Genomic DNA, 27,677 nt, shown 5'->3' on the forward strand with positions numbered 1-27,677 from the left:
TTAAATTGTTAATGAAATACCCCTTAAGGACCTAACCACTCATGTAGCTGCTTATTACTGTGCCTGTGTGGGAGACCACCCTTCAGTTCTGATAGCAGAGGTTTTTTTCTAATGTATCAATAAATGTAAGTAAGTTTAAAGTTTAGTAAGTTTAAATCTGAATTTTCAGCTAATCCAGACAGTTTTGGTTGAAAGCAATTAAAAAGTATTCACATTAGTAATTTGGTGAATGGCTAGCATCTTGCCAGGTGGTATAAGTCTTCAGCTGTCACAACTATGGGTAGCTGTAGCCTTACTGGTTAAGACATTTTAGGGAGTGGAGATGAAGTCGTTTTGAATACTTTATACAAACTAAAGTCAATGCCCTTAATGTTTGGAATCATATGACTGGAAGCATGAGTTCAATATTCATCCTGTAATTAGGCTGGCAGTTTTTAGGTTGGGCTTTTGTTTTAAAGCTAAGAAGATTTAGAAGTGCTATAAAAAATGAGTATTTATTATTGATTCAGTTTTTATGAAGATCGGATATAGTGGTGATATGCTGTATTGGTATGTATCGTAAAAATGAAAAAAAAAACTTTTTAGGCTGTTGTTATGTTATATTAAGCTTTTATAACTAAGAGTGGTAAGGTTCAGTATAATCTAGAAAATAGATACGAATACTGTTTTCTTGTTACATTTCTAAATCTAAGATTGTCTTTGTGCTTTACAAGTATTATCTTTTCCTGTAGTTTTGTCTGTGTGTTTCTGTTCTTGTCCTTGCTTACTTTCTCGTTTAAAGAATATTTGAGTACGTGTCTCTTTCCTCCATGAACATTGATTTTATTTTGTAAGTAGCTGTGAATGGAACTAGACTTAGCTTTACCTATGTGTATTTTTTGGAAACTGACTTTTTATTTTCTATTCCAAGAGAATAAAATACATAAATAGATTATTTTAAAAAACCCACCTCAAATAGCTTCAGTTAACTGTCAGTGCTCATTTGTGACTTTATTTTTCTAAATATGACCTAAAAATTGACCAAGATCTTTTCTCACTAAATGACTGCAATAGGAGCAGCCCTGTACCTGAGATCAGTTAAGTTGGTTTCAGATGGGTTTTTTTGGATGCTACAGAGAGTGATCTTTTGTGTATTTATTTTTGTAAGGTTAGCGTATGCATTCCCTAATTTTTAACAGTTTGGGTTCTCGAGTAGCCTTAAGAATTTTTGTGGTCCAACCTTACTTGAGAAAGTTCAGGAAAGCCGCTATTTTGCTCATCTTCCCTTCTGTATTTTATTTGAAGTGTAAGTTTTTTTGAGCCTTTTTATGAATAAATAGTCTGCTAGTGATCTAAAAATCACATTGAGAAATTCCTCAGAATTCATTCACCCCTCTTCCAAAGCTGAAGTTTGGAAGATGAGTGATGTTCTCATCTTGCTTAACTATCTTCACATGACAGGCAAAATAAATAAATGGAGGCTAGATATGCTGGGTCTGTGATGAAAATCACAGAAATTCAAAAGAAGTGTAGCCAGCAGGTAGGGGGAAATGATTCCTCTCCTCTGGACCACTCTGGTGAGATCCCACCTGGAGTACTGCATCCAGCTCTGGGGTCTCCAAGGTAAGAAGAAGATGGATCTGTTGGAGTGAGTCCAGAGAAGGGTCATGAAGATGATCAGAGGGCTGGAGCACCACTGCCATGAGGACAGGCTGAGAGAGTTGGGGTTGTTCAGCCTGGAGAAGAGAAGGCTCCAGGGAGACCTTATAGCAGCCTTCCAGTACCTAAAGGGGCCTACAGGAAAGATGGGGAGGGACGCTTTATCAGGGAGTGTAGCGATAGGACAAGGAGTTACGGTTTTAAACTGAAAGGGGGTAGATTTAGATTAGATATTAGGAAGAAATTCTTTCCTGTGAGGGTGGTGAGGCACTGGACCAGGTTGCCCAGAGAAGCTGTGGATGCCCCATCCCTGGAAGCGTTCAAGGTCAGTCTGGATGGGGCTTTGAGCAGCCTGGTCTAGTGGGAGGTGTCCCTGCCCATGGCAGGGGGGTTGGAACTAGGTGATGTTTAAGGTCCCTTCCAACTCTTAATCATTGTATGATTCTATGAAAATGGGAATGTAATTTTGAGATTGAGGATGAAAGAGTGGCCCCAACATGGCTTTTGTTTTAGAACGGTTGTAAAAGTCTTATCATTTCTGAGCCCAAAATTTCTTTCTGAAGGGTGGGCTTACTTAGAAAATTAAAAAGATGAACTGCACTATTTTAAATTAACGTAATATGGGAGGTTTGGAATTAAGCATTCAAAGCTGTTCTTGACTGCGTCCATCTTTTGCGCAGTTGTTCTGAAATATATTGCCATATATGGGATGTGTGTTAAAATTTTATTTTAAGTGCGGGTGTGGGGAATGTGTCTGTCATATTATTTACCAGTTCTTAAAGTGTATAGCAGTTGTATACTTTTTTTTTAATAAGATGATGCATATAGGATTCCTGACTATTTTATAACAAATAACTGGTAAGAACGTTGAAAGTGATAAAAACCTTTAAAATCCTAAAATCTTTTCAAAAATTTTCAGCTAATGACTCTTCTATTGCTATTACTGCATTTCCTCTACTGTAGAACACACTCTTATGTGTAAAGATTGCATTATTAATTTCTTCTGGTTTTGTTTTATGTCTCCATAGCATTTCTCACTGGGTGCAGTCCTTGTGTAGGGTTTGCAGGAAGGTTTCTGTGAGTTAGGGGACAAATGACTGCCTTTTAGCCATTAGTTGTTAGTACTGAACAGAAAATTTGAATTTTACACTGATTTTTGCGTTAATTAAGATTCTTAGTTTGGGAAAGAACTCTTCTGTTAACAAGTTTGTGGGGTTTTGTTGGTTAGTTTTCTGGTTTGGGTTTTTTTTATTTCCTTTCAACTACTTAAAGCAGGTATGTAACCTGCAAACTGGAAGAGTACTCTTAAGTTTTCACTCCACCCCCCTCCCAGGGAAATAACAAACTTAAGATGCCTTTGTTTCCTGCCACTCCTTTGAGATACAGAAAAGTGGTTTTATATGTTTTTATGGGACAACAGAGCACATAGAGATTTACAGATTACTCAGATCGCCTGACAACAAATGTCCTGTGTATCTGACTTCTTACTATCCTACTTTGTCTTCTCCAGAGACACTTCTTTGCACTGGAAGTGGTTCCCTCAGCTGACTCGTTTCTCTGCTTGACCTTTTATTTGTAGAGCTTGAAGGATAAGCAGGATGCCTAGTGTTTGAGAGCAGAAAAGTGCCTGAGGTAGTAAATGTGCAGAAAACTGCAACAGCCTTATATGCTTTTTCTAGTATCAATGTAATTGGTTTTGTGCTATTCTCCTTTACCGATGTAGTTCCTGCCTGCACTGTATTTAATTAATCTCTCACACTTTGATCTACTTCTATGTTTATTACTTTTTTCCCTCTCCCTAGTCATAACAGGTAAGACATCCTGCTTTAGCTGCCTGTTCTTTGGTTTTATTTGGGTTTTTTGCTGGTGTGGGTTTTTTTGGTTGTTGTTGTTTAATTTTTTTAGTGCCAGAGGCTTCTCTGTTAACCTGCTTTTTAAAAGAATTTTGATGGGTCAGAACATCCTGGAAATACCTTAGTAATGGAAGCATGACGGGTTAGTTGCACCTTTTTTGCTTTATAGAAGACTTGGGTATGTGAGTTGAGTCAAATTCCTTCCTTGTTTCAACAGCTCCCTGAATATCGCTTAGATTTTCTTTTTTTGTTCTTACAGCGCATTACTTCACTATTTCTGGGTTTTTTGTTGGTTGTTTTGTGTTTGGTTTTTTTTTTTCCAAAGATAATCTGAAGCATTTTTGAGCCTGCTTTCTGAGGTATCTGGACTGGGCTCTGGATCAAAATGATGATGCCTCTCATTAATCCTTTGTAATGTCTCTTGGATTTTTCCAGTAGTCTAGGTTGGAAAATAAAAGGTTTATTACTTAAATATTTACTGTGACTAGTGGTTGTTGGGAATCTCGTGTAGGATTTTTGTTTGCTTTTTCAGGATAATGGGTTTGGCTAACATTCAGCCAGCAGTGTTTTTCCCCATTAGCAATTCGTCTCAAGTAACTTCCATCTTTCCCCACTTGTGTTTTAGTGCCTATTTGGGTAGGGCAGGGAATCTCTGGAAGGTTATCTGACATTATAAAATGGCAAGTTGGCTGGTTAGTTCTCTCTTCACAATTCCATGAGCATTTGTGCAGGCTCTCTTGTATGAATGCACTCTTCCAGTATCCACAAAGATAATCTGCACCACACTGGGTTAGGCACAACACTGGTTCTCTTCTGGCTGTTGTAACCATAGGAAAACATTTTCTGGCTCTTCCTTTTCTTTATTACTGCTGTTCCCAAGAATCTGTTTCAGAGGAGGAGTCTGCTCTCTGGGTCCACATCACTGTATTTCCTTCAATGAAACGAGGCAGATCTCTTACCTGCTAGCGGTATTTTAAGGTCATATGAGCATACACTTTTAAGTTGTCTTAAATGTTTAACATGGCTCAAGATAGTGCATCCCGAACTTTGTATCCTAATTTGTTAAGCAAACCCTTTTCTTACAGGCACACAAGGAAATTTGCTATATGTTGACCTAAGCTGTTGTGTCGTGTGTCGTGTCGTCCATCCGTTGTCTCCCCCCCCCCCCCCCATTAATTGCAGGTAGTGGTGGACAAATTAGTGACTGATATGCTCTCAAGAAGTGTGAAGCTTATTGTAGTTTCCTGCATTGCTGCTACACAGCCGTATCTAGCACAGTGTCAGATATGAAAGCAGCCAGGGTAGCTGACTCTCTGGGGACATGGAGAATTAACATACAGTTCTTAAGAATCTTGGTTAGGGTCCTCAGAATGAATCATTTTAGTGTTATGGCTTTTGCTTGATTGTTGGAGAGTTCTGCCAAAAGCAGTACTTCTGCAGTAGGGGACATGCAGTTTTCAAAACAAGAAGAGAAGGCCTGTAGCATCATGCTTATCGTGTAACTGTAGGCATGTGTGTGCCAGAGGAGTTGGCATGTGGAATCACGTTTGTGCAGAGATGATGCAGGGAGTCTTCGCAGTACACTTGGTCTGGCTCTGGAGAGTCTGTTGGTTTTGTTTGTTGGTTACTGACTGATTGATGAAACTTTCCTTTCCATTGTAGACCAGACTGAAAGCATTTTCTTAATTATTGAAAGACTTAATATCTGTAATCCACTACTCTGACATTTCTCTGAAGTGATTAAAAAGACATCCAAAGGGAGAGTTATTTCTCTTATTCTGAGTGGCAGGTTTGTTATAAGATTAACTGAAGCTGTGGAATTTAATCTAAAGAAAATTATCTTTTTCTTTTTTTTTTTTTTAAAAAGACACATTTACAACGTTCCACCTTTATGCTGTAATAAATATTTCTGCTGAGGCTCTTACAGGAAAATGTCTTTATTAGATGAAAAATCTCTATGTGGCTTCCAAACTTAGTACAATAACTAAAATACTGAGCAGGCTTTAGCTGTGCCTTCAGTATGCATCAAACATGACAACAAAGTGTTAATAACAGAATTCACTACTCATGCCTCCTTAGTCTGCTTCTGGTAGTGCTATAGAACCAATTCCTTCTGAGTTCAAGTAATTGCTTTTGCTAGTTGTGTTTCTGCCTGTGGTTTACAAGAGAGATGCTCTCACTTGCACACTAACAGAAAGATATTTAGGGCTTCTTGGAGCAGTTTGAATTTTGAGTTTGGAGACCTGGGTTTTACACAGAATTGGTAGTGCTTTTGGGGTCTAGATTTGCTACCTCTCTGTTGTTTTGATACATTTACAAACAAGTCTTTGTGATTGCTAACTGAACGGAGGTCTTTCTCTTGCTTGCTAATTGTTTTCTCCTTTGTAATAAAGATTACTACTTTAAGTGAAAAAAAATTAACTATTAAAAAAGGTCAGATATGCAACAGGAAGAGAACACAATAGACTAAAACTCAGAGTGTGCTACAGGGAGGGGTTTGTGTCTTGTGCTTTTCATCTTTTAATGTTACTTTTATGGACAAGGCAGGAGAGTTTTCTGTCTCCTTGCAGACCTCATCAGAATGTAGGAAAAATCAGGTAAATGTAAAAGTAACAAAGATTTCATTCAAGTAGGAGGCCAGTTGGTAGACAAGAGTTTAGAATATAGTTTTTGGTGCATGGAGCAGGTGGAGGAAGGTGACAAATGATGCAGTGAGTGGAAACACTTCTAGGAAGTCCCAATGTCTCATTTCAGCTGTGCGGCGTGGCATCCATTTATGATTGTACTGGCAGAGTGATACTAACAGGAGTTTCTGTGAGCATAATAATTAAATAGTTAAGTCTATTTGTGATCTGACTTCTTTTTGGGCATGCTTTTTGTATGGGTACTGTATTATTGGGAATGCCAAAAATTACTGTGTGGGAAAAGTTAATATCTGTTGAACAGTTTCAAATATAGCTTCTGAATAAATTATAAATTGTGATCTGAGCTATTTAGGGGAAAATGGAGATGCTTCCATTGTTTCCAGATATAAGCAACTGTATTTTCAAATAGGATATGCTTCATAATATAGCAGTATGAAATTTTTTTGGCTGTCCGTTAAGAAGCTTTTCTTAGTGGCTGTAAAATGGTAGAGATCAAGAATAATTTTCACTAAAAGATGAGTGGAAGAAATTTATTAGAAGAGAGAGTACATTTTAAATTGTAAATATTATAAATAATTTCTTAAGGAAAAGGGAATAAGTAAAGCCAAAGGGATCTGTCTTGCCCAATAGCAGATCTCTAGGGAAGAGTATAAGAACAGAATAGCATATGCACGTCTCCAGAAGGCTCTCCTAGCCTTCAGCATTTCCATCAGAGGTGTCGTCTTTAGTAGCTTTTGATGTTTTGTTATTTTTTTTCTTCTGTGAATTTGCCAGGCTGCTTTATGAACCATTGCATATTTCTGCAAAGTGGCAAAGAATTCCACCACTTCCCTACATCCTATGTGAAGAATCAGCCCTTTTTTCTCTGCTTGTCATGTCACTTCTTTCATTATGACATGTAGGGGCTACTGGAAAACAGCGGATGCTCTTCACTTTCTTGATGCCGCTTGTGATTTTGCTGACATCTGTTGTGTCATCTTCTACATTACATCTTTTCCAGACTGAAGAGTCCTGATCGATTTTGTTGCCCTGTAGAAGGAAAGCTGTTTTGTACTCCATCGTTATAGTGCCCTTTTGTAACCTATTTCAGCTCTTCTATAATAATTTTGAACTTTAGGCACTATGTAAAGCATTTAAGGTGTGGACAAGCTGTGGATTTATACAGGGGTTTAATGAAGTTCTCTCAACTGATAATTCTTCTATCAGATTAATTTGGGAACTGCTAGTGCATGCTGAGCTCTTTCTTGTAACTTTATTATTACATTTGGGAATGGTAGTAGTTGAGTCAGAGCCCATTGCTTTATAAGGTAAGTTGGGATGGGTTCTGCAACACCCCCCCACGTGATGTGATTCATATCTATCTGCACAGAATTTTATCTTGTGTTATCACCCAGCTGCACAGTGCTGAGAGTTCCACCTGCAGCTACCCAGCAAACCTTGTTTTGGTTTTCACTCCTTCTAGGTAACTTACTTAGAAGGCTAAGCCATTTGCCAACATGAGAAAGCTGTCTGTCTGACTTCCACTAGTAATTCTTGATATTGGCCAACCAGTCTGGCTGTGCTTCTCAAGGCTCAACAGCTGGGTAGAGGAGAAGGATCGGAATTGGAAGTCCAGTTATCGGTTTTTATTGCTGCCAGCTGGCTGGATGTTTACAGCACATACAGCTTTGTAGCAATTACAGTGGATGGTTACAGAATTTGCACATAAGCAGAGGAAAAAGGGTGTAAGGAAGAGATTTGGAGGCGGATTGACGGGGGCATCTTCTTTGCTTGGAGGGAATGAGACGTTTCTTATTACTGAAAAAACGTATGTTGGGCTGTTGTACGTTAATAAGGAGTGATGATCTTTGAGAAATGACAAACACAAGACTTTTTTTGGATAAAGAAGAGCATGGAATCAAGATGTGATCACATCTTGCCCTCCCTCCCACCCCAATGATGAAGTTATTTCTGTGGATTTAACTCTACAAGGCAAAGGAGGACTCAACCTGAGTCTGTGAAACCTAATGTGTTAGTGTTATACCGAACGTGCAAAAACATGTGTTGCTGACACCTCCTTGTGTTTAAAAACAGAGCAACAACCAAACAAAAGGCATATAGGTAAGAGTTTTGAAAGCTATATGTGGACACGAAGATTTTGACCTGTTTTCCACTTTTATGTTTTTGCTCTTCAGTGCAAAAGAATGTGGATGGTTGTACTTCAGGGGACTACAACTTCAGCCTACCATCCGTTTCATTCCAAGCAGACATAGTATAGTACAAGATAGTACAACTAAAGGAACTGATTTTTTTAACCTTAACATTGGCTGGATTTTGCACCAGCTCCATGGTGCAGTGCACATTTGTACGCATGGGGCATGCACATTCCAACCACCTGTACTGGAAGTGAAATACTTTCATGATAACATTGAACTAATGAGAGACCAAGGAAGGGGATGAGGAAGCATCATCCAGTTAAAAATCATGAAAGATTTGTATAAACTTTTCTCTATATAAAATGTTCTGTATTACTGCTATGTTTTGTAGTATTGTGACCTTAATATTTCTTCCCCAAAGCATGAAATGCACTTGTTTTATTTGTATAAACTTCTCAGTCTTTTCTGCGTATTCAAATAGAAAATAACTAATTTTCTTTATATAGGTTATAAAGCAGCTAAATGGAGTCTGAGCAGCTGTTTCATAGAGGCTACTATCGAAACAGTTACAACAGCATAACTAGTGCAAGCAGCGATGAGGAGCTTTTAGATGGAGCAGGTGTAATTATGGACTTTCAGACCTCTGAAGATGACAATCTCTTGGATGGCGATGCTTCAATTGGTAAGTTAATGTTAATTTCAGCTGAAAAATTTCTCTGGGTTGTATTTTTGAGGGGTTTTGTTTTGCTTTGTTTTTTTAATAAACAAAAGCAACCCTTTTTCATAAATAATTAATGTTTCTCTTTAGTTAACCTGTCCTTCAGAGGGATGCTTTAAACCTGAAAGTGGCTGAATGTTTTTCTCTGTGCTTCCCTAATAGTTACATTGTATGGGATGACTTCTGATACCAGGCAGATAATTAATTTACTTCTGGCAAATGACAAACCTACTGTCAAGTAGGGGAAGGATGTCCATGCTGCAGCTACCTGCAGCAGGATTTTGGAAGTCTCACTGTCTTCAGTATTTCTTTAGGACAGAAATTAAGAGTCTCATTTAATTGTTACTTCTAGAGATAAATCTATTCTGCTTGATTCAGCTTCAGATCTGTATAGTGATTGCTGTGTCAGTAATACCTATTGGTTTTAGTTGTTGCTAAGTGATGTTTACACTATTCAAGGACTATTTTCAGGTTCCCATAGAAGCATAGACAGAATGATGGAATGGATGATGAAATATTCCATACCATAGATATCATGCTCGGTATATAAACGGAGGTTAGCCGGGGGGTGGAAATCCACGAGCGCTGCTTGGGACAGGGCTGATTCACTGGGTGGTGAGGGTGACCCATGTCATTATTATCAGTATTTTTCCTTTTCTGTTATTGTTTTTATTAAGCTGTTTTTATCTCAACCCACAAGGTTTTTTCTCCCTTTCCCCTCCTTTTTTTCCCTCTTCTTCCTACCCTTCTTGTGGGGGAAAAGGGGTGTGTGGTGTAAGCAAACAGCTATGTGGTTCCAGTTGCCAGCTGGGGTTAAACCACAACAAGAAGAGGCAAAAAGCTTATAAGTAGAGTTGTTGGAAGCAAAAACACTGTATGAGTTGAACTTTTGACTAGGTGAAAAGTTGCAAAGAAAACTTCACGTGAGCAGTGAAGTGATACAAAGAAGAAAGAACTGGGAAGCTCTTCCTCTCTCTTTTTTTTTTTTTTTTAAATATTTTTTTATTAACAAAGCAGTTAATGGGGTGAAAGCGTTAACATTCTCTCAGCATGGTCAAAGAGGGGAACAGAAGGAGTGAAAGAAAGTAATTTCTGTTTAAGATAGTAAACTTGGTTAAATATATGCTCTTGTCACTTCCTCTTAGTTTGTTTAAAATCAAACTCGGCCTCTTGAGTTTTCTTTTTTTGTAATCCTTTTCTCCCCCATTAACATTCAGTTGTCTTCTGTCCCTGCAGTCTCTTCCTTCATGCATTTACCCTTTGCCAGACCTAGCAATTGGATGTTGGCATTGTACTAGATAGTTGTGATGTATTATTTTAAGCATCCTTCTCATCTGTATTCCCTCTGTGTAATTAGATATGTCTTGAATGCGCAGTAATTTACTTGTATACCAATATAGGTATTAAGAGCCAGGACACCTTCAATCTACATAAAAACTCCTGCCAAATTACTTAGAGAACACCAGAATGATGAAGTCAAGCACTTGATAGTTAGGAAATTATTAAGTGAGGAACTGGCTTCCATGTGTAATATTTTCTTCTGAATATCTGTCACTTTGAATAAAGTGAGTGTCTTGCTTGTCTAACGTAATATTTGCAACCTTTACTGAAAGTCTGAAGCTACTCTGATTATTGTTTATATAAATCCTCTCCATCACTTCAACCTTTAAGGAGAAATAAGTTTGCAGTAAAATAGTCTCTGAGCCAGTGTTCTGTCCCTTACTTCTTGTAAAATTAGATCTGTAAATTGAGTCCAAACAGTGAAGTGGTTGTTTTGTGTGCCCTGTCAAAAGCAATGCTAATTACTGCACGTGCCAGCAGCCCCTATGTCATTGCAATGCTGAAGTATTAGAATGTGCATTAGAACATAAATATTAATGTATTTTCTTTCCTGGAGTAAAATTTTTTTCCTAATGGTCTATCTGCTTGCCACAATTCTGGTTAGTCGGTAAGAGGCAGCAATAGTAATAAGCACTATTATATTATTTAAGTGAACGGTGATTTATGTGTCTCTACACATGGAAAATATTTTCTTGTACAGTAAATCATAGTAAATATCTTAACAGTAGATCAGAATGTGGTGTAAATTTTCTTTTCAAGGTGGTAAGAACATTCTTCCAAAAAAGTTTTAAGTAAACTTAGACGCAAGAGGTGAACATCATTATTTCCCATTCCTTAGCTCTCCAAACTTCTACGGTGGTTTTTCTTGTGTGTTTTTAATTCAGCAAATCTCATTGAGAAGACCAAGCGAGCACTTTCTTGCTGGACTGCACTTGCCCTTTTTGTAGTCCTCTAGCATCAACTGTTCGTTTTCTTGATTTGTTTTAGTTATTATTATTTAAATACTCTTATCCTTTAACTGTCTCTTAATGTATTTTTGTTCTGTTGAGTCTAAGTACAGACCAATTCACCGTACAGAATCTGTCCCACCTTTTGAGGAAGGGCAAGACCATCCCGGTAACTGGCAGATCCCATGCTTCTCAACACTGCAGGCCCTCCAGAGCATGATATGAATGCAGAGGCATTAGGTCTAGCCCTGTGCTTTAGCTGGTGAACCTGCCAAAATCAGGAGCCCTGTTTAAACATATAGTTTGCGTTTTAAGTCTGTAGGACTGGAAGGATTTATGAGCCTGGTTTCTTAGCAACACGAACAAAATGGCAATAACGTATCTGTATCTAAAATGATTGCGGAAATAATGTAGTTAAATTGAAAGCTGTGTAGCTGCAGACTGTAAGTTTGGAGTACAAATGAGCACAGACATGAACTTATCCAGTCTGGATACGCTGACATAGACAATAGTGTGTTCATCATAATTTTACAGTTTATGTAATAAAATACAGAATTACAGATTTAAAAAAATCAAGACCATGCAATGAATAGAAAATGAAGGATTCAGAAAATTATCTTTTTTTTTTTTTTTTTTTTGGCTAATGAAAATTGAACCATAAACTGCACATACATTATGCAGATAAAAAGCTAACAATATGGAATTTCTAAAGCAATTGTAGTCTTTCCCCCTCGTTTAGAGGGCACTAAGTCAATGGAAGAAGTGTGCTCATTTCAGTAGGCTTGATAAGTCCCTTGGCTGTCAGGACAGCAATTCTATAAAGCCTGCACAGTACTGCCATTCACGTTACCGCTCATACTTAAGCACTTAACGGAGGCTTACAAAGCCATTGAGGCTGTTATTCAATGGTGAATATGCCTTCTGTTGAAAGCGTATGGAAATTAGATGGTGTTGGGAAAGAATACTAATGATATATGCTACTTGTCTTATGTGGGAAAATTTTTTATATTTTATGAGACTACACAAGTGAATGCTAACTAGAACCCATCTTCAGAAAGTCTTATCACCTAAACTTTTAGGTATCTTTAATATTTAGTTGAAAGAGATTTGCCTTTTTAGTGTCACCTCTGATTTGCAATTTGAATGTTTTTGTGTAGTTCCATATGGGGGATTCACCATTATGTTAAAAACAATGCTGTACAATAATCTTGTTTCTCTTAACGACATCTGAAAGCATTTATGTTACCTGTCCTTCACTGTGTCATCTGAGAAGAATACAGAAACTGTGAATATGTAGTATTATATATGAAATACATATATAAATATATATGTGTAGTATTTATATGATAATTATTATTAGAGTATATCATGCGTCTTTTATGTTCTCCAGTCGCTGTTTCCATTGCATAAATTTCAGACTTTTAGTTGCAGCATTATGGAGAACAAGTACGTATCATGAAACTGTAAATTCTTGGAGTGTGGTGTGTTTTAACATGGTAAATAATTAAATTGCTGTGCATGTGGAGGCTTGGGTGGCTTGCACCAAAAGCCCTGCCTAGAAGGAATACTGCCTGTCAGCTTTGGTCAAAACTTGCTTTTGTACCTTATCAAAATTAATCTCTTTGTAGTACTGAAATTAGTGTTTTTCCTTGTTGAACTGCCATCTAATAAGAAGTATGATGACATTATACTGATAACAGAAGTATCTGCCCCTTTGTAGGGAGGATGTCTTACCAGTGCTTGTATGTGCAATGTACTTTCGTGTATGCAATCTGTGGAGATCATTTTCATCATGACTTATCTATGTTTTATTTTTAGACTGTTTGCCCTGCTTCTTGTTACGTCAATTTAATCACGTTATACTTACCATCCAGAAGCTATCCGTTCTTTAATAGTTAAGTCGTATGAGCTAATACTTACTGGTTTAAATTGTATAGGAGGAGATCTATACTATTTAGTTTTTTAAAAATTGTTGCGCTGGGATAGTTCCTTGTTTCCTATCACTTTAAGAGGGGAAAAAAAGAATTCTTTCTAAACAGAAGTCAAATCTCCAGAATTGAAATATATTATCAGATTAATATTTTAACTGGCGGAATGTGAATGAGAAGATGAAATGTCTAATCCATTCTTTTTCTCTCGGCATTGGCTTGCCTTGCCTGTCTCTAAAGTTTGAGAAACACAATTCTTGGCTACTGGCTGGGCTTAAAGAGTGTAACAAGTCTCTTCAAAAGTTCAGACTTTTTCCTTTTATGACTCAGGGTTGGCCAAGTAGCAAGGTAAAACTGAGAGGTCTCATAATTTTACTGTATTTACATGAAGTATGTAATATTATGTAATTTTACAGAATTGAGGGACATTTATATAAGCTAACTGCATAATTTTTCACTTTTTTTTTTATTTAAGTGTAGGGCAAGCTCAGCAGGAGTTGGATTTTTGTAACGTTGTCAGACTACAGATTTTTCAAGGCACTGACTGAAATCAGATGATTAAATCTTATTTGCAGTAAAAATGGTTTGCAAACAAATGATCTCACTGATGTTTACATCTCAAGGTACTTTGATCTGTCTGTGGGAGTCTGAGTCCTGAATGAGCTTGGTGTTCTTTTCAGATTCCTGCTTCAGTTGTGAAGGAGCTTAGTTGCTTATATTGTGACTTCAGTGTGGAGACAGTTTACAGTCTGGCATATGGTGTTAGCATAAAATTGGCAATAGTTAACCTTAATATGACAACCTGTAAACTGGCAATTCAAAAGCTGATGCTACAGCCGCTACTATCTCCTTGCAGTGATAGCAGCGCCACTGAAAAAAAAAGAATATGCCAACAGGTCATGGTGCAAACACTGCAGCTCTCTGCCCTTACCCATGAATTGGAGTCCTTTGCCTAAAGTGAGAGACCAAAACACTCCATTTTCAACACCCTAAATACCGACATTAAAAAATGATGTAGAGAACTAATAATATGGCATTATTTGAGGAACAGAATGTAATTTTCAGCAAGTGCAGGTGGTTCTATACAATCAAGAAATTCATACCACATCAGAGGCTAATTGTTCAAGCAAGATCTAGACAGTTACCTTTCCCAACAACACATGAATGCCCTTTCACATGTATGCTTGTTTCAATTTTAGTTACCACAGTTTATAAAGAAAAGAAAGAATACAAAGAAAAGAACTTATTTCCTGCATAAAGAGCTTAAGTTCCTGTTATATTCTTTATGTGTGGAAATTTCATTAACAGATTTGTCCTGTCCACAGCTGATATGAAGAAGGATCTTCAAAGTAATTTTGCATCGTTGGCATTGTTTGTGTTTTCTATCTATGTGCTATAAAACTGACTTGACTGAACAGTCATTATGACAGTTTGACATATCTCTTTCCTAAGTTACATACAGCCTATCTTCCAAGTTAGCAATATTTGCATTAAAGGGCTCATTGTTCTTCTTAAGGAGTATATTTGCTCTCAAATGATGCCGTACAAATTGAAGCATGCAATAACGTGACTTGCTTTGATCACGAGGGCAAGCATGAGACACAGCTAGTTTCTTTTAAACAGCTAAATTGCCAGTAACTGGTTATCATTTACCTTTTTTCTCTTGGATTGTGGCTAGAGCTGCAGACATCTTGCCTGTGCTCCATACTACTAACGCAGCTGAACACAGGATATCTGACAATACAGAACCATGTTTTCTTTTACTTTTTTTATTATCAATGCGTGAAGCTAATTTTTTGTCCATCTATCTGGGACACAGATTGTTACACACTATGTTTACATGGACATCTGGGCTAATTAACAAAGTTCTTCCTTCAAGGATTTCAAAATTCCTGTCAGAAAACAAAAAAAATTGACTGGAAGATTCTTAGATTAAAGGAAAAAATGTTTTATCTTAATTATTGGATATCACTATTGAATGCGTAAGTTGCATGTCTTTGAAATGTCTTTTGCATCTTACCTGTATATTGTGATAGTGATTTTCCTGAACTCTGATCTATTTTTTTAACATAATTATTGTGCAAAGTGAAAATTTTGCCTGTAGTGGTGGTACAGTGTTAGTCTGGATTGGTGTGCCATTAGACTTTCTGAGAGACAGTAATTATGGCAGTGTGTATGTAGAGTTCCAGTAACCAATTAGTGTCTTGTTCTCTTAAATGTTTAAAAACAAATACTGACCGTTTCAATTTCTTACAAATGCCATGGTCAGTTCTTTGAAGACTTGTTTATAGGATATGAGAATTGTGTTGGTTTTAGAACTTAACCTTACCAACAGTCCTCGAATGGTCTCACCAATCTTTCCTGCCAAAGTTGTATTTAGAAAATTGGGTTTCATCTTCCAAAACACACAAGCATATGCATTTCCAGACTGATACTCTGGAAGATGATGAATCATAATACTAGTAATTCGTTCTTTCCATCTTTCTGATATTATATAATCTTGTTGGTTTCCTTCTGCAGCTCTGCTGACGTGCTTAAAGCACCCTGGCTTTGTTACCAGCTGCTGCTGAGGCTGTTATTACTGACTTGACAGCCTGGTGTAGCGTTACCATAAGTATGTCCTTCTCCAGGCACGCTGTATCACTAGTGTAAGATGAAGGAATGAAAGCAGAGGAAATGTGATGGCATATACGTAGGTATGTAGAAAGAAGAGTCTGAAGCATACAATAAAATAATTAAGTCTAATATGACTGTGAAGTCTTTAGTACTAAATAAACAACTTTCACTACAGCTTTAATAATATTTCATTTATTAATTTTACCTTTGATTTGTTCTCTCAATTCAGCCAAAGGAGGCAGATATGATTTTAACCAAATTGATGTCAGGCTGCACTCCTGCTTTCTACCTTTGAGAATATTCTTGCATACCAGCTAATAAATACATTTTAAAGTGAAAGCTTTTAATCTGCTTGGATTAGACAGAAGTTTTATTCTAGAAGACGTTAATCGTGACGTCCCTGAAACACAGGAACAGCTGTACTGCGTCAAACCACAAATCCACCTTGCTCAGCATCCTGACAGGGGTCAAAAGTCAGTGTTTAAGGAAGAGTAAGAACGGGGTGGGTAAGTGATAGTTCATCTGAGTACTTGTACGGCAGTTTTAGTCCTTATCACTGGATTTTTCTTCCACTGACTTTTTCCTGAAGCAATTCTTTAGCACCCATACCATCCTTTGGCAAGCTCTAACAGTTTAGCTACATTTTATGTCAAGAACCACCTTCTTTTCTTTATTTGAACCTAAACGCAGGTATAAGTACTGCTGAGAACAGCTATAACTGCCAGAGTCTTGCCTAGGCTAACTCTGGCCTATGTGTTAGCACGAACTGACACATGGACTTCCTTGTCATTCATCCTTGTACAGCATAAATGCTTACGCTCTGTTGTTGTTGTTGTTACTATTTGCAGCTGTGAAAAATCCTTCTGCTGATAAATAGGGATTTTAAGGGGTTCTTTCTGCTGATACATAGAGATTAAAGGGGGTTCTTATTGAAATGAAACTGCTGTTGCTACAGAAAGGTTTGATATGAAACTAGGACAGGGTGACCTGAAACTAGGATGACTTGACTGTCTTGCTAAATGCACAAGTACACATACTCTGATAAGGCCGTATGCATGTAGAAACGAACACAGATTAGCACATATATAGCATGGTACTGTCACTGTGAGAGGTGGTAGTCCCTCTCCCATTTCTAAGAGGAGAGAGGAAAGACTCAACGGATTAAAATCCCAGATTTCCCACCATAAAAGAACTGCATCAGATCAGTGATTTTAATTACAGCAAATCAGTGAGGAGGTATATTTATAAATCACCAGTGTGAGATACCAAACTGTTGATAGCTTATGTTTTGCTATACCTGTATACAATGTATACTCACTAACAAAAATTTCTTGTTGTCCTTGCCCTTGTTGTTTGTGGCGATCTTGATCCCCTAAAACAATAACTATCTTAAGAGCTCTTTTATTGGAACAGATGGTGAAAATTTTATTTCCATTGCTACTTACTTCTCTTCCACCTCAGTTATCTCTTTTCCAGGTTAAAGACTTCTGGTTTTCTTAGTTGGACCTTGCAACTATCCCATGCTTTGGATCCTTTTTAGTGCCCCTTCCTGAGCCTTTTCTAATATCTGTAACTTCAGAGGAGGGATCAGAACTTTATACAGCATTTGAAAGATGAACACGTCATGGAAATAGAGTAGCAAGTCTCATTCTGACCACTACTAAGTATTGAGCTAATAGTTTCGTGGAATTCAAATATGTCTGGCATAATACAGTATTATCTATTAGCAACATACAAAATTACTGTTGGCCCTATGGTCACACAGCTTATGTATGTATGGAGAAGATGTAATATTCGTGAAGATAGAAAGTAAGCTTAATATATACAGCATATCTAGGGAGGAATATATGTTAATGCTGTAATTTTATCCCGTGCACATACTTTGAACAGTAAGTTGGAAATAGCAGCCAAAACTAAACAGAATAAGGGCAATCTAGCAAATAAAACCTATTTCCTTATATGCATTTAGGTAAGAGGAAAAACAGAATGATCTCAGTAGCAGAATTTTGGCTAGTCCTGGAAAAGGGAGAAGTGAACTTTAGAAAAGCTGCTAAGTAAGTCAGGATCACTTCCTACTACGGATGCCAAATCTTCTTGTTGATGAGTTATAACTACAGTGTTAGCAGATTGGAGTATGAGGAAAGAACACGTATGCAAAGGTAAAAATGCAGCAGGACTTTCTTTCTTAGTAAAAGCCTACCCTGTTAAGATAAAGAACAGAAAAAAAGATAGAAAGTAGTTAAGAGTCTCTTAGAGAATCAGAGAAAGCAACTTGTTTGCAGAAGATAGCCTGCTTTTCTTTCCAAGTTCTCCTTGCATGATAGTATAGTAAAAGTAGATATTTTAAATGTCAGTGTAAAGCTGACCAATTAAAAAAAAAGGGAGAGAAAGAAAACAAAGGAAAAACTCCACCTCTCACAGCTGATAGCTATACGTAGTCAGTTGATGTCAAGGATTTTCTTCCAGCATCGTTGGTTCCTAGATCAAGAAGAGTGTCATGGACAACCCCAGAAAGAAGTGAAAGGAAAACTGAAGAGTCTTGCCTTCAGCGTTTTGGGCCAAGATGTCAAAGCAGTCTTTGGGACCAAATACTTGGGTTTTTCCTGTTTGTTTTTGGTCTTAGATGTTAATGTTGCATCATGATTTCATTATTTCCCCTTTTTTCTGTTTATTTCTTTCTTCTCCTGCTCAAAAGTTTGGCATGGCAGTAGGGTGTGTTTAGTCGTGTTTCACTGATTCAAAGTGAAGGTTGAGCTACCCGGGGGGGAAGTCAGTCTCAGAATTGATTACACAACATGCTTGCGGCTATATGACCTGTTCTGCTGCATTCTGTTTGCTGGTTGGGTCTGACTTCAATTACCATCTTCCGTGTCTGGACAGTGAGTAAAAGCACCACTGGAAGTTATACAATACCGTAGGAGAATAATTCAAGAACCTGTGGTTGGCCAGTGAAAAAGTAAGCTTATTAGGCTAGATCCTGGAATATAAAGTGTTCTCTTCTGGGTGAAATGATTGTGAGCAAATTTAAATAACTAATTTGTGGGAAACAAACGATCAGCAAAAAAAACCTGTGATTAGGAAGCTGGGGTATTTTTTCTGTACTGCAAATAGAAAAAAAAAATCTTATTGTGTATTATCGCGAAGCACGTTCTTTTGTATTTTTTTGACTCCTGTTTTGTTTAAACCCCATCTGCCTTGAACTACTCAACAGCATATGTTATAGATTTTTCTTCTGCTTTTACATTATTTGATCTAAAATTTTTCCTGTCATTGTGTGTCTGCCTCATTGTGGCTTTTGATGAGGTGGCAATGGAAACAGCTTAATAGAGTCTTCTGTAGATAGCTTGATGCACAGCTAGGAGCTTTTTGCTAATGCCACTCTGATCAAGCACAGAGTCTTATATACTGCTGATGAATGAATGAAGTTTGGGATTCTGTAATTTAAGATTTTAATTTTTTTTCCTTTTTTCCTGTGTATTAATTTGAAGCTATGTATAAGTGAACTTTTTTCCTCTCTTTTTTTCTTGGTCTGTGATTACATCTTTGAGTTGTTTCATCTGGGACTATGTCTGGGTACCAGAACTGGGAGAAGGGTCTTTGTCCTTTTATTGTCTTTAGAGTCCCCACTGCTGGCTCTGTGTGACCCAGATGAGAAAGTTGAATGATTTTATGCAGAATGAACAAAGTCAGACTGAAGGGGCTACAAGATTAGTAAATGGAGATGAGTTAACTACGAGAAGTCAAGCTGGTAGATGGATTAGATTTGGGCTTAGTTTGGCCACATGGATTGAGAAAAGAGTAAATGAAGGAAGAAATTGGAAAAAGGGCAGGGGAATAAAGCTGGAAAGAAAAGGTATGGAAGGACAGTAGGAATGGGACACAGTAGGTTTTGAGACATTTTGTATATTCTTTGGGCACCCTGTTGTAAATGGATGCTTTTGTGCCCAGCCTTCAACCGAGGGTGCATACGAGTTAAATTATTTTCAGAATAGTTGGAGATGGTAGCTGTTTTGAGGAGTGCTCTATTATGTAGCTTTTTTCAAGAGAACGTTATCTTCTAGCTCTGCTGAAGGAGAAGATTTAGTTTTGAATAATAATAGGAAAGAAAATGACAGTTAAGAGTCACCAGAATCTTTTGCCATCAGTCACACTAGCATTTGTAATTATCAGACGCATTTTTGGCATCTCGTGTTACTTTAATGAAATCATTCAGCATCCCCCGTCTTACATTTGGAATTTCATAAAAGATATGACTTTAATTTTCTTTAGGTGGTGCGATGAAATTGCATAGTCTATCACCAAAATAAATCAAGTAATTGAAGAAATTGAGAGAATGTGTTTGGTTTATGTGTAACAAGGTGTGTGGCTGTCTTCCTTAAATCTAGCTTGCTTTTTAATATGAAATGGTGGAATGGTGCTTCAGAATTAAGGTCCTCCCTCCAGCCTTCAGTAAGCAGGCCGTCATACCTCTGTGATACTCTCCTTCTTTTCATTGGCCTTGTTCTGTCACCTCAAAACGCCTTGCCCTGGGTGTATCCGATTTATCTAACCTCTGACTTGTTTTTATATTTTTAGATACTTTATCTTGGAATATGTTTCTTCTCTCTCCCTAAAAGGGAAAAGATAAGATGTGGAGGGAGGGTTAAGGTACCTTTCTTCATTTTCAGTATGCTTTAAAGGTGTGTCACCCATGTACCTTGTGGTATTTCTAGAACAATGGACTTACAGCCCTTTTCTGCAAAGACAGATGCATCTAAGTGATGGTTAACAACATGCCTGTTGAGAACAATGGGAGCGCTCAGATGTGTGAAGTTATTTGGGCATGGAGGGTTTCTGGGATTGCGGCCTTAGTCTGTAATTACTGTGATGAAATCTTGAAAGCAAGCTGCTGTACAGACCTCCTATTTACATAGGAGCTGTTCTATGGACTAAACGGGCCATTTTAAGGGGTCATTGAAAATAAGGCTATTGTAAAACTAAGTTTTGGCCTTACAAGAAGTTGTTCATAATGTTATGTATTTCATAATACCCAAAATACCTAGTTACCTGAGTCACCATTTCACTAGCTACAGTTTTGGAATTTTCTGAGCTTCACAACAGAAATAACTGTCATACTCCTTTGAATATAAAATTATCAGGCCGTTAAAGTCGACACTATTTCAAACCAGGTAGAAAAAGAGTAATTTGGAAAGATGAAATTGTATAGACTTTTAGATATTAAAAAAAAAAAGACTGGCTTAACTAGGTCAGGTTAGCATGCATAGTATGGTGTTCTCTCTCTCTCTTGCTTAAAGAAAACAAACCACCAAGCACTTTTCATTGTATTATAGGAAGGGGAATGTACACGGTGGTAGAGTTATGAACAATGAGAACACAAGCTGCTAGTAATTGAGAAGGGAAAATGACTGTTCTGCTTTTTAAGACTAGACAAAGAAAGGACTGTATTTGGCAGCCAGTCTATAAGCAGTGACCTTGGAAGAGCTGTTACAGTTTAATATTAGGTAGACTCTTGAAATTTTATGTAGCAGATAAGAAGTTGTATCTGTTTTACACTGCAGAGTTCTTGTCATTATTTTCCCTCATATGTAAAGTTTATCAGATATGCTCTTCAGCTAGTTAGGCCCTTCATCTTTTCCAACTTGAACTGAATTTTAGGCTTCTGTAGAAATTTTGCATGTGCCTTAGTCCAGTGAAGAAGTTTAGGCCAACAAGTTAGGCATTTCTTTGCTGTGATTGATTTTTATTATCTGTTCTAAGACATTCCAGGCCTTCAATAACCACATGAAACTCTTAAACTAGCAGTAATCTTCCACACTGTGTTAATACGAGTCCCTTATATCCTGTATTTCATATTCTTTCAGATGTGGAGTTGAATTTATAGTCTTGTCTTCTATAATCAACATAATAAACTCACTAACAGCTCATTCTGTAATAATCCTTTATTCAGGTTACAAAAATTGTTGTCATATTTCTTTCTGCTGTGAATGACTTTTTATTTAGGGCCTTACAGTAAGGTTACAGGCTTCTTTGCAGGTGCTGTTGAGATGAGTTCAGAACGCTTGGGGATTTCTGTTGTACTTCTCCGTAAATAGAAGTAATGTGGATAATTTAAAGTTCAGAGTTGCTTAGGTTTGGATTTTTTTACAGGCAAAAATAAATGGTGAGAATGCATAACGGCTCTGAAAGTCACACACTTTTGGATATTCAGGATGCTAAAGATTCGGTTGCTCTTGTTGAAAAGGTGATTGTGGGAGGCTACTCTTCAGAAAGCATTTCCTTGCATAGATGACAGCAAATAGAAATGTTTCTTTAACTCAGTAGAAGACACTGGTATTTTAGAACTGAGTATTTGTGGCTCTAGGGTTCCCTTGTTATGGAGATAAGGTAGTCTTTAAGGTTTTAAAATATATTTTGCTATATGCTGTTATGTTTGGTTTTAGTTTTTTTTCCTTCATTCTTACTTGTTTTACCATCTGTAGAGATACCAGCGTTTTCTCAGTGTTTGTATTGGAGCCGTATTTTTAAGATTTAGTATATTGACAGGTCTGTGGAGTAAATCCAGTATTTCTTTATGTCCTACTCTGTGCTCAAAAAGATCATTTACAGTAGACAGCTTGTAACATTGGCACTGGCCTATAAAAGACGTAACTTCCTTAAGAACATACTTGGAAACTCATTTAAGAAACTATTGCATTTGAAAACTAAAATAGTTTTCTGTCTGTCACACTCAGAGAGGTGGAAAGGCATACCTAATAAAATTAAGTCCTTTCCTTGTGTCCTGTGAGAATGGAACTGAAGCTGGGCCTTTGTGCTGCGGGCGAGCATCAATAGTCCCAGTAATTTCACTGGGACCCCTCAGTTACCTAAATCATGTGTTTGTGTGTATACACACACATATGTACAACATATATTAAAGTCTTATACTGAGGCAGTATGTCTACTGCCTTGCATATCCATTTTCAGGTCTTGAGAGCATATTTTTTCCTTTTATGTAGTTGGACAAAAATTAATCTCTGCAATTTAAGTAATAGTGTAGTAAATGGATGACACATTTTACTGAAGCAGAACACTTAAAATGACTGAGAATAATAGATCAGGGAACAATAATTTTATATTACCTGCCAGAGGGGGGGGAAAAAGGAAAAATAAAATGCACATCTTACATAAGCATTTCATTATAACTGAACTAGCTATGAAAACTTCATGTAAAATAGTTTTCTTATCTGGAATTGTGAGATAGGACCAGTACAAGATTGTACAGTAAACAAATTAATACATGGATACAATATGCTTTCAAATGCAAGCAATAATGTAGTCAGTTTATGATTCCCTGTCTTTAGATACCGATTATTTGAAGCGCTTGGGTTTCACCAAAGCTGTAGCAGTGACTGGTGGATGATGTATCCCGTGGATGCCTCGGTTAGCATTTGTGGGGCTTGTTGCCTGGTTTGAGTCCGTGACTTTTACGGGACTCAGAGCGTTTTGTCAACATGTAGAGTAATGCAAACTTAAGTTTGCATTTATTACGTTTACTTTTTTCCCCCGCAGAGCTTTTTATTATGAATATGGGCATTATGAGGTTGTAATAGCAGAATAATCATCATGAAAAAAATAAAAATTGGAGACACCAGACCACTTTAGTGAGATATGTAATTAAATTCTTGCTTTAATGTTTTTTGATTACATATGTTCAAATCTGACATTTGCTTCTGTAGAATTGAAAGTTCTCCAACGTGAGTGGGGGTGGAGGTGACAGTGGGGTAAGCAGAGTGCGTGGCTTTTAGCAGGTTACCTTGTTCTTCCTCGGTGATAATCATTTTAATGTTCGAAAAGGATGAAGAAAATTAGTGGGAGATAGACTTCCCCACCATCACTGGGTACTACACGAATTTTGATCTTCTATGTCCCTTCCGAGTACAAGGTGATGGCAGCAGCTTAAAAATCTCCGGAAGGGCGGCCGAAATAAGTTCGAATCTCTTTCTTCTCTTCAGCTTCACGCACCGAAAGGCAGGTTTGCCGGTTTAACCCACCCACCCCCGCCCCGCTCACTTGTTGAAGGGGCCGGCGGTTGTGGCGGCTCGGCGTGTGCGAGTGAGCTTCTTCCGCCGTCGCTCATACGTCTGTCCCCACGGCGGTCCCCTCTGACGCGTAAGCGGCGGGGCGGGGGCTCACACCCCGGGCGCCCTCTCGGGGGTTACCTCCCCCGTAACTTACAAACGGGCTCTTTCCCCCTCCTTCCCGTCAGCGATTAAATAGGCGGCTTCGTTGTTCCAGTGCTGACGACACACAACCCGCAGCGCCGCCCCCCCCCCCCCCCCCCCCCCCCGCCAGGTAGCGGGGCCGCGCCCGGGGCCGCCCCGCGGGGCCGCGCCCGCCCAGCCCCCGGCAGCGGCTGCGGCCGCCCCGCGCTGACATCAGCGGCGGGCAGAGCCCGGCTCCTGCGACAAGGCGGCGGCGGCGACGCGCAGGCCGGATCCCGGTCAAACATGGCAGCGTCCCCCGCGGCCGCCCTTGTGTAGGAAATGCCGCGGCCCTTCTGAGGCGGGCTCCGGGAGGGTTGGTGGCGTCCATGGATGTCTCTTCGGATCCGTATCTGCCCTACGATGGCGGGGGAGGAGACGGCATTCCCCTCAGGGAGTTGCATAAACGAGGTAACGCCGAGCGGACGTTCGAGTGACTTGTTTGCATATGTGGATGTGCCAGACTGCTGTGCAGGTTTTGAAGCAGAGGTGTAAAGGCTCGTTAATTACCGCATCGCTTTGTTTCGCCGGCCTGGTGCCTTTTTCCAGGAGGAGGAGGGTTCGGTTCTGGCTCGCTCCTGTGCTGTCAGGGATTGTTGTCTCTGTGGGCAGATTAGTCCTGCTTCACATCTCATCGGCGTGTGACTCCATCTTCGATATGTGGCTGGCTTCCCTTTCTCTCTCTCTCTCTCTCTCTTTTTATTTTTTAAATCAATAAAACCACGTCGTGCACAAAAAATCCCCCCAAATTGTGGTTGTGACTGACCACGACCAAATTGGCAAGAGTTTATTAAATAGGCTGTTTTCATGCCTTTCCCTAACTTGAACAGGCACAGTGTTTGTCTGGCTTTGAAGTTTCCATACGTGCCTTGAGACTTGACTCTTTGTTGACGTCTTTGATACGTGAAGGGAAAGCTCTACAATTGTAATATGTCAGTTAAACCAATATTGATGAGCTCTTAAGAAACCAGAGCTTTGTGGTAGGTTCTTTATACTGTTGCTTGCAAGGAAGCAGATTTAAAAAGAAAACAGTGTTATCAATGTTCAGAGGAAGAAATCCTCTTTTGAGCTTGCCTTTTGTTTCTTACTGCAAATTTAAAGCAGAATACATTCTATAAAGATTTGGTTTTGTACGGAGGGAAGTTGTAGTAGGAATAAATTAATGTTACGCCTTCAAATTCTGAGGATGTAAGTCTTTTTTTTCTTGTTTGGATTTGATGGTTACACTTTGATGTTTAAAAACAGTAAACATGGTAAATCTCCCTTTAGTTTTGTTTAAATTGGCTAGTCTAAAATTAGAAAGTTATCAACGTTTATGGCCGCTGGTGATGGCATTAGAGAGGAGGTAGGCTGAGAATAAAGATATGATTAACATAAGATGATTTTTTCCCCTCTCCATGTTATTTTATTGTTTTACTTCTTGTAAACTTATTTCTATAAATGAATAAATTAGGTCACACTTTTCTGTCTTCTACTTTCTTTATCTGTGTTTTAGTAGGGTTATTTGTTGTCTTTTTATGATTTTTAGAATGTTTTTCAGCATACGTTAAGAGTATCAACAAGTTCTGATAAGGCTTAGAGTATTTCAGGCAAGCAAATTTTTCTCTGCCCAGATTATTATGATGTAGCAGGTGCTGGTTAGTTCTCTAAGAAAGATTTTAGAATAATTTCTGAGAAATCGAGGATGACGTTTTCTTAGAACATTTGCAAAGTGTGAATTGGAGATCTTATCAATGTATATAAATACCTGAAGGAAAGGTGCAAAGACAACTGAGCCAGGCTCTTTTCAGTGGTGCCCAGTGACAGGACCAGAGGTAATGGGCACAAACTAAAATACAGGAGGTTCAGGAGGTTCCCTCTGAACATCAGGAAACAGTTTTTTATTGTGAGGGTGACTGAGCACTGTAACAAGTTGCTTAGAGAGATTATGAAATCTCCTTCGTTGGAGATATTCAAAAGCTGTCTGGACGTGGTCCTGAGAAACCAGCTGTAGTTGGCCCTGCTTGAGCGGGGGGGTTGGACCAAGTGATATCCAGAGGTTTATTCCAACCTCTACCATTCTGTGAGTGTAGATTTGTAGATAGTTTTGAAGATGAAAACCGCCCTGTTATTACACTTTCAAGCTCTGCGAATTATAGGTAGACACTGAAATGAGATCAGCTCTATATTCCTGGAAAATAACAAATTTTAGTTGATTTTTACAATACAAAAAGTAGAGGTATGTGCAGTACAAACTGGTGTCTGGCACATTGGAGTATTGCTATTAAATATATAGTTTACAAGTACTGTAATGAAAACAGTCTAGGGTTCACCTAGGTGTTCCCATTGTGGTGACACCACTAGGAGCCAGCAAGAAAATTCCCAGTTGTGACTTGTCACTTTTTGCAGTTTCATTTAATTCCGTTAGGGCTTGTATTTCCTGTATTCTAATACCGTATTTTAAAACCAGTGTTACTGGTGCCTCTTTGGTTTGCTATAGTGAGTTTTTGTTTGAAACAAACAAACAAAACCCCAACAGTGTTACCATAATCTCTTGCAAATCTTAATTTGTCAAGTGCATATGACTCATAAGAAAATTGAGTCTCCAGACCAGTTTGTTCCATAGATTTAATCAAAATTTGTGTGTATTTCCTGCTGATTTACAATACCTCAGTAATGTGTTATTGTCATCTAGCTATCAAAATGAGGCTTAAGATGCTAACAGACAAAATAAAATTTAAAGTAAATTCTTGACATTTCTGTATTATCTGAGAGTCTAGAAAAGGATGCTACCAAGATTTTTTTCCTCTCATGTAGATTTCAGAGCACTGTAATAAAAACCTACAGAAAATGGATAAAGCTATTTTGAGATAACACACTTAATTGTTAAAGCCTGTGGAATTTTTTCCCTTATTCACATACTGACAGCTCTTCTGTCCTGCAGAGTAATGTTCACGTCATGCAAAACTGCTTTGTAACATCAAAGCATTTGTTGCACTAATTGGCTGCAGCATCTCGCCCAAAGTGGCTGTACCTCAGCAATGGTGAAATGACTGTTTAAATCATTAGGGGTCTTTGAGGTTTAATTAACGGCCTTTACAATGAGATGAAATACAAAGTATTATAATACATTATTATTAAAAGCCTGACCCATTGGTTTGCATTAAGATGTTTTATTTTTTTAAATGCAAATACGCTGTGAAAATGTATTTATTAATTATGTTTATCTTTTAATGTTGATTACTCATCGTAATCTATTTGAAAAAAATACAGGTGTTATTGAATACTTCATATCATGACTTCCTTAAACTTGCTCTGTTTATGAGCTTCTCTTTATGTGGTACTAAATGCATCGTTCCCGACCTCCTTATCCTGCCCTGATATACTGAAATAAAACTGCAGGAATACAGTTCAAAGAGTTAAAAGTACTACTACTCCCCTCAGAAAGGGGTTTTAAGTCCTGATTTAGGATTGCATTGACATGTACACTTTTTCATAAGAATTTTTTATATAATAAACTATATGCTGGAATATATGTTGTGTAAGTAAATTATTTGTGTTGCTCCGTTCTTTGCCCTTGGATTTATTTTTCTATCATTTTTGCTAGCTGGACCCTTTTTGAAAGTTCCAAATTACC

General features: G+C 38.1%; 1 protein-coding gene across 4 annotated transcripts in view; it reads left to right on the top strand.

Annotated features, from left to right (window-relative positions):
• The window catches only part of CLCN3 (chloride voltage-gated channel 3), a 72,735-nt gene that overhangs the window by 6,561 nt on the left and 38,497 nt on the right, over positions 1 to 27,677 (top strand). For 2 of the 4 annotated variants that reach the window (XM_063336308.1, XM_063336310.1), the window contains exon 2: positions 8,778 to 8,953. In XM_063336308.1, the coding sequence (XP_063192378.1) occupies positions 8,794 to 8,953 (160 nt within the window). In that variant the 5' untranslated portion in view covers positions 8,778 to 8,793. Of the gene's footprint in view, positions 1 to 8,777; positions 8,954 to 24,200; positions 24,473 to 27,677 lie in introns of those variants that run through there. The other 2 variants (XM_063336309.1, XM_063336311.1) reach the window with 2 other exon arrangements.

Source organism: Chroicocephalus ridibundus, chromosome 5 (assembly GCF_963924245.1).
Source record: "Chroicocephalus ridibundus chromosome 5, bChrRid1.1, whole genome shotgun sequence".
NCBI lineage: Eukaryota > Metazoa > Chordata > Aves > Charadriiformes > Laridae > Chroicocephalus > Chroicocephalus ridibundus.